Source organism: Nothobranchius furzeri, chromosome 9, assembly GCF_043380555.1.
Source record: "Nothobranchius furzeri strain GRZ-AD chromosome 9, NfurGRZ-RIMD1, whole genome shotgun sequence".
Classification (NCBI taxonomy): domain Eukaryota; kingdom Metazoa; phylum Chordata; class Actinopteri; order Cyprinodontiformes; family Nothobranchiidae; genus Nothobranchius; species Nothobranchius furzeri.
Window position 1 is genome coordinate 382,564 of NC_091749.1, and position 13,757 is coordinate 396,320.

Below are 13,757 nucleotides of genomic sequence, written 5' to 3' on the forward strand. Positions count from 1 at the left end.
TGGAAACGCCAAGTGGAGGAGGTGTGTTTTTAGGTGATTCTTAAAGACTGGCAGAGAAGGGGACAGCCTAACTGAGGGTGGCAACTGGTTCCAGAGTAACGGTGCTAGGACTGAGAAAGCCCGGTCCCCACGGGTACGACACCTAGACCGAGGGACAGCGAGCAGGCCTTGTTCAGAGGAGCGCAGAGCTCGTGATGGGGAGTGTCTTTTCAAGAGTGTGGCCAGATAGGGGGGAACACCACCCTGGAAGAAATGATAAACAAAGACGAGTATTTTAAATTGTGAGCGATAGGAAATCGGAAGCCAGTGCAGGGAGGCCAGAACTGGACTGATGTGGTCCCGTTTCCTGGTCCCAGTCAGGAACCTGGCAGCGCTATTCTGCACAACCTGTAGGCGACGCAGTGTTGACTGACACAACCCTGCGTAGAGAGAGTTGCAGTAGTCAAGCCGAGAAATTACAAAGGCATGCAGTACCCGCTCCAGGTGGGCTCTCGACAGCATATGCTTGATTTTAGCAAGGCGTCTCAGGTGAAAGAAACTGGACCGGATCACAGAATTGATGTGAGCATCAAATTTAAGTCCTTCATCAAGTTTCACCCCCAAACTGGTAACAACTGGTTTTGAGTATGAAGAAAGAGGGTCAAGATCAGCATAACGATCCACATTCCTGCTGTTGGGGTGAAAAACAATGAGCTCTGTCTTTCCCTCATTCAGATGTAGATAGTTGGCCATTAGCCAAGACTTCACTTCGTTAACACAGGACACAAAGGACTGATCTATTGCATTCTTACAATATTCAGGAACAGTTATCATTGTTCCTCTATGATATATTTGTATTTAGTATAGGTTTATGTCAGTAAGTTTCAAAGTTAAATAATAACTGATGATCAGATTGGCATTTGTAGTCATTATGTTTTATTGTCAGATGAGATCTTTCCATTTTGCCATTGAGGTTTGGTCAAAGCAGTTGAGGAGACAGTAATCTTTAAGCAAACTGTTGTATAATAACAGCGTTGACATTTAATGTTGTATTTACAGTATGTGTTAATGGTTGATGACATCCTTGCAGTTAAGCTTTGTTTGCATTTTTCTTAGGTGCATGTCAATAAATCTGGATATTTAAAGAAAATTACATCTCAATAGTCAGCAGTAGCATTTTGTCATATAGTGTGCCTGCCGTCGCTCTGGAAGGTGTACAATAGTATGATACAGGTCCTTTAAATGGGACAACTTGCACAATCAGTGGCTTAGTGCTAAACACTTTGTTGATTACTTTTATATTTTAGAACCTTGTACAGATCTGATTGAGTTTTTTTAACAAGTTTATATTTTTCAATAAGTTTATATTTAGTAGAAATTATTGATCAAAGGAAGTCAATCCTACCAGGAGCACACCAAAGTACGTGAGATGGTCACAGGAACAGGTGACGTAATCCTGACCAGGTTCCCACACGGTCAGACAGCCATCAGTCTTAAATGCTGAATCAGGAATAAAACAGATGGTCCTGTTATATTTATCATTATTTCTTCTCAACAGGACAAAACCAGCTCACTGCTGACTGACTACAAGATAACATTGAAGCAGATCTGTACTGAAGTTTATAGACAACACTCTTTTTATTTCTACTTCTGACAAAAAAGTTAAAGAATCTGGTGCAAAAGTCCATTTATGTCAGTAATCCATCTTAGACTGAGAGACCATCTCAGGCTCAGGAACCCTCTGCAGGTGTTCTAGATTAATTAGCTGATTAGAGTGTGACACTTTGAGTCTAGAATATTGAACCTTTTCGCAATAATCTAGTAGTCTGAGGTTTTGAATGTGGGGTTTTCATCGGCTGTAATCATGATCATCACAAGTATAACAAATAAACGCTGACATATCTGGTTTTGCATGGAATAAATCTATCGCATATACTAGTTCCACCTTTTAAGTTGAATTACTCTCATTAATGAACGTATGCACCATATTCTAATGTACCCACTTTCACTTGTAATGTTTTACTTACCTTGGACTGTTGTATTCAAGAAAACACACTGGGGTTTCTGCGTCATCTATGAAACAGCAATTGTGGTTAACGAAAGGTAAGTATAAACTACAAATAAACAGTTTGGAAACATTATTTAACTGTCATTTATCCATTCTAACACTAACTGATGTTTTGCTTCATATGTCTTCACACATGTGTGGGTAGCATCAGCAGCATGTACCAAACACCCTGCAACATCCTCTTGTTGGTATTCACTCTTGGTCTGAGTTTATTGGTGGATCAGAAGTTTGAACTTTCCAACAATCAGGGGAAAAACAATTATTGGTCATTTTTTAAACTCATTTGACACTGTCAGTAGCCACAGTAGCGTGTGGAAGATCCGTACCACATCTATTCCTCGACCAGCAGTTGGAAGTTAACCAGCATGATGGTACAGCTGGATCACGCTGTCCAAGAGCTGTCAGTAAAGAGCCAGTCAGCTACCAGACACCTGAGCCTGGAGCACACCTGGCAGTTCTCACAGCTTAGCACAAAGGAGAATATAAACAGGAGTATGTTTCTGGGTAATTTGTAGGTTTTATGAGCACTACACACATTCAGCTGTGTTGCTCATTCCATGGATTCACAATTCTTACAGGTTCAGTGTCTTGGGAAATGTGGCCAATCAGGCTTCCCTACAGTATGAAATACACCACCACTATTGGTGGCTCACTGCCTGTGTCGTGAAGCGCCTTAGGGGTTGTAGAAACCTAATTCAATTCAGTTTATTAATTTAGCTTCAAATCACAAGAGTCGTCTCAAGGACCTTCACACAGTAAACATTCCAATACAGGTCAGTTCATTAAGCCAATCAGAAAAAATGTTTCCTATATAAGGAACCCAGCAGGTTGCATCGAGTCACTGACTAGTATCAGAGTCTTTACAGCAATCCTCATACCAAGCAAGCATGCAGCGACAGTGGAGAGGAAAACTCCCTTTTAACAGGAAGAAACCTCCAGAGGATCCTGTCTCAGTATGACTCACTGGGGATGGAGAAGACAGAGCAGACACACACACACACACACACACACACACACACACACACACCTAAGAAGGCGCTATACAAATCCAGGCCATTTACTATTCATAAGATGAAAAATTACAATTACATTTAGGCTTGTGGCAGTACTTAAGGTGATGTTGACTCGTTCCTGAAGTCCTGAGATTTCTTTGCCAGTCACACTCAGACCAATTAGCCTGGAACTATACAGTTCACCTGAGTCTGCTAACGAAAACTGCAGCAAGCAGAAAAACACAATCAATTAGTCTGGGGAGATGTTTCAGTCACTGGGAAAATGTGTATAGTATCTTAAAGTACACTTGTAAAAGTATAAATGCAAAGAAACACACAATCCTATACAGCCAAGTTTATTATGAAGGTGAAGTTATTATAAATAGTTTTACAGCTGATATAACATTACTCCATCATTATATTGTGTATAGTTTAGGATCTCTTTTTTTCCTGCAGCAGCTGCAGAAAACAAACCTGGACCTCATGTATCAACCGTACGTACGCACAGATCTGTGTGCATATCGTGTGTAGGAACTAATTTACACATTGTGTGGTATTCATCATTTTGTACCTGTGCGTGAAAATGTTCTTAAATCCAAGAAAACTTCAAAGCGTGTGTAGGACCAGCATTTAGTGGTAGAACGGGGAAATCTCAACACAGAAGGTCTCACTCATCCACTAATTATTTTACCCAATAAATAAGTATTTCAGTGGAGAAAGAGCAGAGTCACATAGCTGGTGCTAAAACACCCGACGGGAGTCTGACATTGTAGAATGGTTGTCATGTTTTTGTAATCAAATTTTTTTAGCTTCCCTTTTTATTATGTTCTTAATAATTTTTATTAATTAATATAAATTTTCATTTAATTTTATCACATTATATTTTTATCCTTGTGAAACACTTCGTGATTTAGCTTGAGATGCATTAGATAAAAGATATTTTTTTCTTATCTTATTATTATTATTATTATTATTACTATTGGGCAGCAGTAGCTCAACAGGTTGAGCGGTGTTAGGTATTTTTATTAAATGTTGGTCTGAGAATCTTTCTTTGTGTGGGGTGACGAGCTCATGTGAACTTTGTAATGCCTTAGGCCATGAATCTCTGGAATGTGGTAACCCAGGAGATGGGTTTCTGTACCTCTCTAACCTGAGAAGGCCCGCCTTCTCTGTCCTTTGCTGAATAAAGCCACTGGAAACTCTGAAGACAGGGGGGGTCGCCTGGCATCTAGCTCTGGAGAGGGTTATGTGTCATGGGTGCTCTCCCCTCATTTGGCTAATTCAGTGTAAAATGTCTCCCTTTCGTGATGTGTGTTTATTTCAGGTTCAAGGGTCATGGATACGTAAAATTAATTACCCAACATTTTGGTGGAGAATGCGGGCATGCAGAGCTGATGAGCTGAGGGCTTTGGAGCAGAGTGGGGGAGGTTTCCGGTTGGCTCCATGGAAGGGTTTTCAGCGCCCAGCTCTCGGATGATGATTCGGGGTAATGGAAATTACGAATGATCAATCTACTCTCTCTCTCTCTGTGTCGTTCTTTAAGGTAATATGGGAAAAATTAGCTATCATTTGGTGGCTGTACGGGGAAGGCAGAGCAGTCAGTGGGAAGCTGTCTTCGGGGAGCCGTGCAGGCGCCACTTACCTCATCAAAGCCTGGGGAACTAAAATTGTTTCACCGGCCAGATTTTTAGCCTTGCAGGCAGATTCCCATTCAAGCTCTCGCCTTCCCGAACTCAGAACGAATGTACCACGCAGAGGAGAGTAAGTACTTCATTAATTTGCACCTTTTTCTTAACCGCTGGCAGTGTGGTTTAAGTTGATTGTGGTGACTGACATTCACGCACGAAAAGACGTTTTCGTGTCCAGCTAGGGGTTGCACATGTGAACCAAAGAGGTTGCACTGAATACGTGAGCCGTGGCTGTAGTCCTGGTCTTGAAAGAAGGAGGTTGTAATTTATTCTGTGTTTGCATGCACAGGCGTCCCGCAGAGCTGTGGGTGGTAATTGCAGGTGAATGTTCAGATGCACCTAAAACCGTTGCTAAACCAGCGCTGCATTAAAGCGGCCAATCGCAGTTTGGCATAGGCACATACTCCTTTTGCAGCTGCCGACAGGAAGGATTGGACAGATTCTGTTTAACTCTGTCTGCATGGAAGTACATTGGGATGTTCTCGCAGTGAGTCCTGGCCCCGCGCATCGCCAACACGTCCTGGGTTTATTGAACGTGTATGTGAAATGTATACTGGTTTGGAGAGATGATGGCAACCTTCATGCGGCACTGCAATGCGAAGTGATGTGTAGCCACGTTAAAGCGGATAGCAATATATACACGCAGCACAGAGTCTATGTGCTGGTGTCGAGTGGAGAGGCTTGTTGCTAAAATCACACTGCCGCAGGGAATTGTTTAAATATTTTATGGTGCGTACACTAAAATTAATCCTAAGTTGGTCTAAATTCGGCCTTGCTGTGTGTTATTCGTAATTTGTTGTGCATCTGGTATCGGGCTGCGTCCCATTTCTGATCGGGCTGGCTATTTCTTGGTGTGCAGAACTTTGTGGTTCTGGATTAGTTGCTGAAATATTGATGTCAGCAGTTGTTTTGTGAGTATATGCGTTGTGTTGTGGTCTTAAAAATTGTGCCGGAGCGCTAAAAACCACGGCTGGGAACATTGGTTCGGCTGCCATCTTGCTGCATTCGAGTGTGAGTGTGTATGTTGATTGCGGTGGGCCAGCTGTAGCCGCGTGTGCTTGTGAGCCACAAGCTCTTGAGTGTGAGAGAAAGTTCGGTTGATGAAAGGAAAAAGACGTGTGAGATTGTTTGGCTAAAGTTTGGAGGTTTTGAGCCTGTTTATGGTAAGGGAGAGTGTGTGTGGAGGTGTGCGTGAAATGGGGACAGTGTGAGTGTGTGTGTGTGTGTGTCCGGCCAAAAGTGCTGAGTGTGTGGAAGACCAACGGATGAGTGAGTGAGTACCTGACGGTTTTTAAATATTTAATGGTGCTACAAAAGGTACTCCAAATTAATAATCGTTATAATTGGCTAAAGGAACTCAGCCCGTTCTAAATTCAACCCGTTTGTGGTTTTGTGAGTTGTATATCTATGTGGGCCGCGTTCCATTTTGGTGATTCTGTGGTGTTGTTTATTGGTTATGATTGGATACTGGCTTATTTACGTGTGTGAAAAGGGCGTGTGTATATGGGACTTTGAGTATGGGTGTGAAGCAGGGACTCTTCTGTGTGTGTGTGAGAGAGTTTGAATTTGTTGTGCTTCCGTGAGCTGCGTCCCATTTTTGGTTGTGCAGCTTGTGATGCATCTCATTGTGTCTCTGTGTATGAAAACCTGCAGGTAGTGATGTCCTGTCCTGTTCTGAGGGTGTGTGAGACGTTTTGGACTGAGGTTCTGAAGAAAAAGAACAAACTAAGTGTGATTGCTAGCTGCAGTTCTAAAGCTTTAAGCCGGCTCTGTCTGTCTCTCTGTCTGTCTGTCTATCTGTCTGTTTGTGTGTGTGTGTGTGTGTGTGTGTGTGTGTGTGTGACAAAAGGGAAGTGTTGATTTCTTGCGGTGGGGGATGGTTTGGTAAGGCTGCAGGCCGCCAACAACTCAGATAAGGACGAGGAAAAAGAGAATTAAAGAAGGCAGGATGAGAGGAGGAGAGGAAGGGGACAGAAAGAAAAAGGAACAGATTAAAAGAGATGGGGAGAAAGGAGAAGAAAGGGATGGCAAGTAGGGAAAGAGATGATTAGTTTTGAATCTTTGTTTACATTTAACTTCTAAATTCTTAATGTTCAAAATACTTCTTATCCAGACAGGAAGAGTTCTCTTGATGACAAATCACCCGGGTGTGTAAAGTTGGGTTGTGCGGTACCTGTTTGTATTCAAAACTGCATAATTGAGCATTCCCAAAGCAATATTTGTCATCATATGAATCTCTCTGATGTCTGTCTTTATGAGACAACTTGTCTAACAAGAAATGAGCAAATCACAATTGATGTGACTCACATTAGATTGGGTTTGTTTTTCCCTGTAATCATCCAGGATTTTCCAAGCTTTCAGTATTTGATTTTAATGTTCATTCCTTAGATGTTGAGCTCAGATATGATGGGGTATTTCACGCAGTTGCCCCTCAAAGTAAACTAGATCCCTGTGAAAATAATTAAATACCCTTTTTTACAGATCATGCAGTAGTCCCCCAATGTTTTATTGATGGATTTGACCCCGAGTTACAGAATTAGAAGGGAAAATTATTGTAAATCATGATTTTGTGTTAATGAGGTACAAAACCTTATAAATAGCTTTTGCCATTTTACAATGACAGACTCTTTTCTTTTGCACCTTGTACAATTCCCGCACAGCTCTGGTTTTGCCAGACGGAAACAGATTAGCTGTGAAGCAGCTACTCTGGGTCCGAAGATACCTTTTACTAAGTTTAAAAATACAACCTTGACTCAAGATGGTCTCTATTTCACACGTGGTAGGCTGTTCCTTTCTGGAATACAAACTTTAGAAGGTTCTATATAGATAGTCTAAACAACCCCAAACTAAATATTTCGACCTGGTTTATTGTTTCCATTTAGACTAATTAAAGGCACAGTCTGCAACATTTAAATGTAGAATAACATTAAAAATGTTTGATTTTGACCATCTGACCCAATTTTATTTAAAAAAGTAAATAATCTTTAATATTTCAATTTTCTCCTAAGTCCCTGCCCTGTAGAGCTCAGCCAATATTTCTGCAAGCCTAACGCGTTGACCAATAGCGCTGCGTTACCACCAGGGGGCAGCTGTCAATCATCGAGCACGAGCAGGTCTCAGCGTGCACAACAGTGTCACGCGCCTCACTCGGCTTACTGCAGAAACATGGAGCAACAAAACCCCAAATTACCGATTCCTCGACTGCCTTCCACATCTCAAAAAACATTTAAAAAGTTTAAAAGCCCTTCTTCAAAAGTGGCTGTAAGACGTTTAAGACAGTCGAGTAGAATTTACATTGTTTAACACACGATGGAGAGATTTTCGTGATCTACACGGCCTGAAAACGGATGAAGAGTTGACAAAGTATCTTTTGGACAGGTAAGTTATTTATTGTTTTTCAGATAAATTTACTTATAACCTTTCTTTCACTGAAAGAAGTAATAGAGCAAACAAGCTTTGTATGCTTGGTGTCCTATTGGCTAATGTAGCATTAGCTTGAATGCTAAGTCGACATGAATCGATGCTAGTCGAACTATTTATGCTATATTTGGAAGAAGTTTGAGTAACGAAAGGGGATTTTAGTTTTTTTTTATATGGGAGCTAATGATTAGTGTGGTGTTTAACTATAGGCCACATCAGTATATTGTTTTAAGCTCTTGTTTATAACTTCCCTGTTAGCGGGGTTCAGTTAGCATCTTGAAAGCTGAATTAGGTGTTTACACTTTCCTGAGCTGCGTGTCTGATTAAAATGAGTAATCAGCAGCTCATGTAGCACTTGTAGAAGTCTGAGGAGATGATTCAGCAGTTAGAATTAGGTGTGATTGATCAGGAACGTATCCAAAACCTTACGTTTCCATTAGCACTGAAAGACTTATTGTGCTAACCTGGGTGGGCCACGTGTACAGATTACCGTCTGAGTTTGTGGTCTTACCTACGTGAATACTCCATATTAAAATAAAAGGAATGATAATCAGCTCGTGCAAAAATCTGTGAAGGCTGGGGAGACTTGCTTAGCTTGTGATCACTAATTTTTGGGCTTTGTTTTTTACAGTCATCAGTCCAAATATGAAGCATCAACATCTACACCATTGAAACGCCAACTGTTTATTTCTCCAACACCAGTGCCAGCTCTGTCTAGCATTCATGGAGGGTCATCTGAAAGGTAAATAGCTGCGTAAAAACCTCTACCAGGAATATTATAATTTTGCCTCTGTTTGTTTTAAGTTAGTGGTGGATTATTTTTGAAAAAATTCTAGAAATGGGATAATGAATGACTATAAAAAATGTATAGAAATAAATAGTAAAACTACATTTTATATAGTGCCTCTCAAGATAAAACTCTTGAGGCACTTCACAACAACAAAATTAAACATATTTTAAAATTTTTTATTTTTATTTCAAAGTTTATGAGAAAAAATAACACAATTGTGTTTTTAAAATGTAAAGAGAGAGACAGGAAATTATTTGTAAAGAAGGAATTCAGTGGATACAGAGAAATGCGTAATAAGTAGAGGGAGAAAAATAAGGAGAGGGTGATGATGACGGCCAATAGACGAGGTCTATTACCTTCAAAATTACAAAATATGTATTGATTCTAATCATATTGTTGTGCTTGTATTGTATTTTCATAGCTATGTTAATTTGGAGGAGGTGATGGAACAAGGTGAAACTAAAAAAGAAGGATCTTCACAAATGTAAGTACAAGGTTGTATCTGTATTTGGCTGTCACATTTGTCAGGAAAAGTAAACAATAATTACTTTTTTAGGTTATCTTGTGTGGGAATTGAAGCAAACATTGACGAGGAAGAGTTCAACAATATTCAAAACTCTGTGTAAGTATTCAGATGTTAATAAAATGTGTCTAATTTTCCATACTAAAAACTTTATATTGTGTATATTCAGGATAGAGTCATCAGATGACACATGGTCACCAAACAGAGAACCAGAAGTTGATTCGTCTTCAGAGGATGATGAAACCATCGAGATGGACAGCGGTACTGATGACGGTGGTGATGAGGACTACACACCTTATATACACATAAGGTAATTCTTTTCGTTTAACATTCTATAAAACTGCAATAGCGCATAGTTAATAAAAAGCTTTTGTTTACAGGACTGGAGCAGCATTACAAAAAACATTACAACTTGAGACTCTGCAAGAAATTAACATAGAGGACACAGTTCATGACTGTAATATCCCAGAAGCAACTGACCGACGTTTGACAAGCAAGAAAGGTCTTCCTCGACGCTACAAGCTAAGGCCTGAGGATCCAAGGCGTTATGGTTTGCTGTCCGGAGTTCCTGCACCATCAACAGAGGAACTTCTACAACACCTACGGACTTGCGGTGATGGTAAAATAAAACATTATCTGCCTTACATCTTCCACACAATAGTCCATTGCTAATTGAGTTTATTTTTTATTTACAGGTAAAACTTTGCCACAGACATAGGTGTTGGGGGAGGCAAGAGAAAACCCAAAACCTTCTTTATTTTTGTTTCCTGTGTTTTTTTTTTAAATAAAGATATATTTTGGGGAAATAAGGACTAATAATTTAAAAATTTATGTAAAATGTTGGAGGTAGACATAATTTTTTGTTGTTGTGCAGGAGTTTTAAAATTTATGGTATTTTTACAAATGCAACACAGAGTTGTGCTTTAGAACACTTTATTAGAGCATCAAACAAAAATATATAAAAACAAACTTATGTAAAATATCAAATATATACATTTATTTACAATCGTCTTGGAATAAAACTAGTGTAGTTACCATTGGGGTCAGGGAATTTTGCAGAATAAACTCCTCCATGTGTGGTACAGTTGAAATACATGTCTGGGGAGGCTGTTGGCAGCATTTCTTTTCCAAATCAGTTGGCATATCTCTGCAGTGGGAGCATACACACCATGAAGGTTGATTGGGTGTTGGAGGTGTTGTGGCAGGTGGACCAGAGAGGGCAAGTACATCAAAGAGAACACCAATGTCTGTCCAGCACCATAGTAAGGATGTCAATAGCCTGCTGAGGGTTCAGGTTCTGTATGTGTTGCTACAAAAGTGGAAAGAGATGCTACAGCAACAGTATTTAGGATCATTTAGTGTAATTTTGTTATGCTTACACGTTCAAAGTCTATTCGCTCGGAACAAAGATTCCGAACTCGAAAGAGATCTTCATCTCCAAGGTCCACAGCTGAGTGTCTCACACTTCTTCGGCCTCTGGATGCACCGCGGCCTCTAGACACACCACGGCCTCTGGATGCACCACGGCTTTGAGATGATGGTGGGCATCTCCTTTTTGCACCACGTCTTGAGGATGCAATAGGAGGTTCAAACTCTTCCTCAGAGGATTCCTCAATCACTGAACTCTAAATTGTATTAGAATAAAAAAAATTATACTAATATAAAAAGTACTCTTGCATATTAATCAATTTTGACACAGATCAGGTTTACATCTAGTCAAAATTTGGGCTAAACCAACAATAAACAGAAACCCTATGAAAACAACCATGATTATAGGAGGACCACACAGAATGCAGTGTTTATTCATGATTTCCACATAAATTATTTATATGCTTTGATATATTCATCCCATCTTGAATGGCAAAGCAATTAAAAATAAGCTAATTACTCGTAATAAAATGCTAACAATTTGATAGGATTAATTTTATTTACAATATAGATTGCCAACTGTTACTGGTATTTTAAAATATAAATATATTTATAGATATTCTTTATAAAATGCCTTTAGTAAACAGTAAGTGTTTAATGTGCTGGTTAAATACAACTTTCTTACCTCAGATAACTCCATTGCTAACACTAGCTCAGCTCTATTACAAGAAGCAATGCTCCGATGTTGACTCGGCTTTTCCTGCGCGTGCACATTGGGAGGTGTGGCTTTCGGCTCTTTCAGGAAGGGCGGGGGAGTGAGCAACAGCCGTTCGAATTTAAAAATCTCCTCCTCCTCACCCTGACGGTGTCACCCTGACGGACTGTGCCTTTAAGTAGAAGTGGTTTAATTTTAACATTTGTAAGAATGGGCAGTCTGATAGATGTAAGCTAGTGTCACCATATTCTGTATTATTGTTTCAGTTATGCAGTTTTAATTTAGTGGGTTATTCTCTTAGGTGATAGAATTCTGCACAATGCAGTACATGAATGCTTTACAGTTTTCATATCTCTGGGTTTTAGATCTTTTATAAACCTTAAAAACTTCCCGTTAAATGAGTCTTGTCGACCATTGATTGATTAAATTACTGATGTTCCTGGGTTAATTTAATACAACATGGAACATGAAATGGTGATTGAATTAACACAGTGCTAGGTTTTTATTTTGTCTGTATGCTAGCTATCAGGTGGCTTGTGATAGAATTCTTTCACAAAGACATGTCAAAAAGCACAGCCCATGCAGATCCTGTTTGAAATGCAAATATCAACTCAGCCCCTGCAGACCATAATGCTAATCAAGCCCCAGGAGCTTTATTCAACTGTTCATTGTTTTCCTTTAACTTTCTCAGATTGACTAGCGTTTTATCCTCTTGATCTTTCCTTTAATTAACATTTAAGCTAATATTCCCTGGGTTATTATTATCATTAGTTTTCTGTTTGGGTTATAAGGTTTAACTTGAAAAATTGGTTACATTTCAAATCTGTGTGACTTCCCTTTGTTTAAACTTAGTTCTTGTAACTGTGTGTGGAGCTACCTCCACAGGGGGTGGTGGTGTGACTGATACAGTGGTGTTTTAACCCTTTGATTACCCTTCTATTGTGTTGTAACACTCTCCTGTGAAGAAGTGGAGACGGGCTGGTTCTGGAAAGTTGTCTCCAAAGCAAATGATTCAAAGATAAAAATTGGTCATCAAACAGAATTTTTCACCGTTATTTACATCTAAATTAGAATGCCTCCTGCCTGAATGCAAATGTTTCCTAAGCAGCTAAATCAAGGCTAGACTGGAAGACTCTGTGGTCCTGCTGTGAAAATCTCTTTGAAGGATTCCTTTTGTCTTCCATAATATGTGGGTGTGTTACCTCTACTTTGGTGTGATAAAATGATGAGACAAGCTAGTTTTAAATAATTTGTATGTGTTTTTTTTTGTAATGAATTATGGCAAAACCTTACTGATTTCTTTTTATGCAAACCAGATATCAAGTTTACTTAAGATAAATTAACATAGCAAATGGTGTTCAAATGGGGGAAATTTTGAGAGCAAATGTTCCACTCTGTTCAACCTTTGTGTTTAGGAACAGCAACAGTTGGTAAACATAGCAATTCATGGGGTGTTAATAAACAAATTGGGCATCTTTCAGGCTCTAATGGTTGTTGTGTATCCATGGTGAATTTATCTGCTGCTTCGCAAAGAACTGACAGGACTTGATTGACAGGTGATAGAGACCAGTGGCTGGCCTGCAGTGGTTTCTGCGGAGAACATCAAAGGACACGGACCGGACACAAGAAACTTTGTGCCCCATTGACATCACCCTCAACAACCAGGAAGGTATTTGATTCCAACACAAGATGGTTGCTATGTCATGCCCTGCTACTCTCCAAATGCAGGAATGGCTCAGACTCAGGAGGAAAGTGTCGATGAAAAGGCTCTGAGCTCCTTTGTGCAGGCAGCTGTGGAAGTTGAACGCCTACCTGAATGCAAATTGGTCTGTGTCTGTGGCATCTGCTGTGGATCTTTGAAGCTTTTGTGACTTGTAGGTGTGTTCAGAAGGAGGTGGAGACCTGCAATCCAAGATGGAGGAGGCACAAAAAACATGGCAGAGCTGATGTTAAACCACGAACCTATGTGGATCAGTTGGCTCAAAACCGATACCACCGTCACCAGGTGGCATCTCCATCATGCAATGACAAGTTCCTCCGGCCAGCGGGACAATGTAAGAGCTGAACACAAGCTGTGACCAAGACTGGACTGGAGATGAGGTGCGGCGGTCAGACACCGAGGTCAGCTCATGTAACATCATCTGTGTCTAAACAAGCTCATGAAGGAAGATCACCCAATTACCATAACCAGCAGGGGAAGTCTGAGTTCCTCTG

The 13,757-nt window shown here is 40.1% G+C and overlaps 1 protein-coding gene across 1 annotated transcript in view; it reads right to left on the reverse strand.

Moving 5' to 3' along the window:
• Window positions 1-13,757, reverse strand: part of LOC107397294 (adhesion G-protein coupled receptor G2) — a 102,606-nt gene that overhangs the window by 36,397 nt on the left and 52,452 nt on the right. The window contains exons 7-9 of the mRNA XM_070554575.1: window positions 3,137-3,262; window positions 2,007-2,052; window positions 1,385-1,479 (exon numbers count right to left, since the gene is read on the reverse strand). Of these exons, the coding sequence (XP_070410676.1) occupies window positions 1,385-1,479; window positions 2,007-2,052; window positions 3,137-3,262 (267 nt within the window). The remainder of the gene's footprint in view (window positions 1-1,384; window positions 1,480-2,006; window positions 2,053-3,136; window positions 3,263-13,757) is intronic.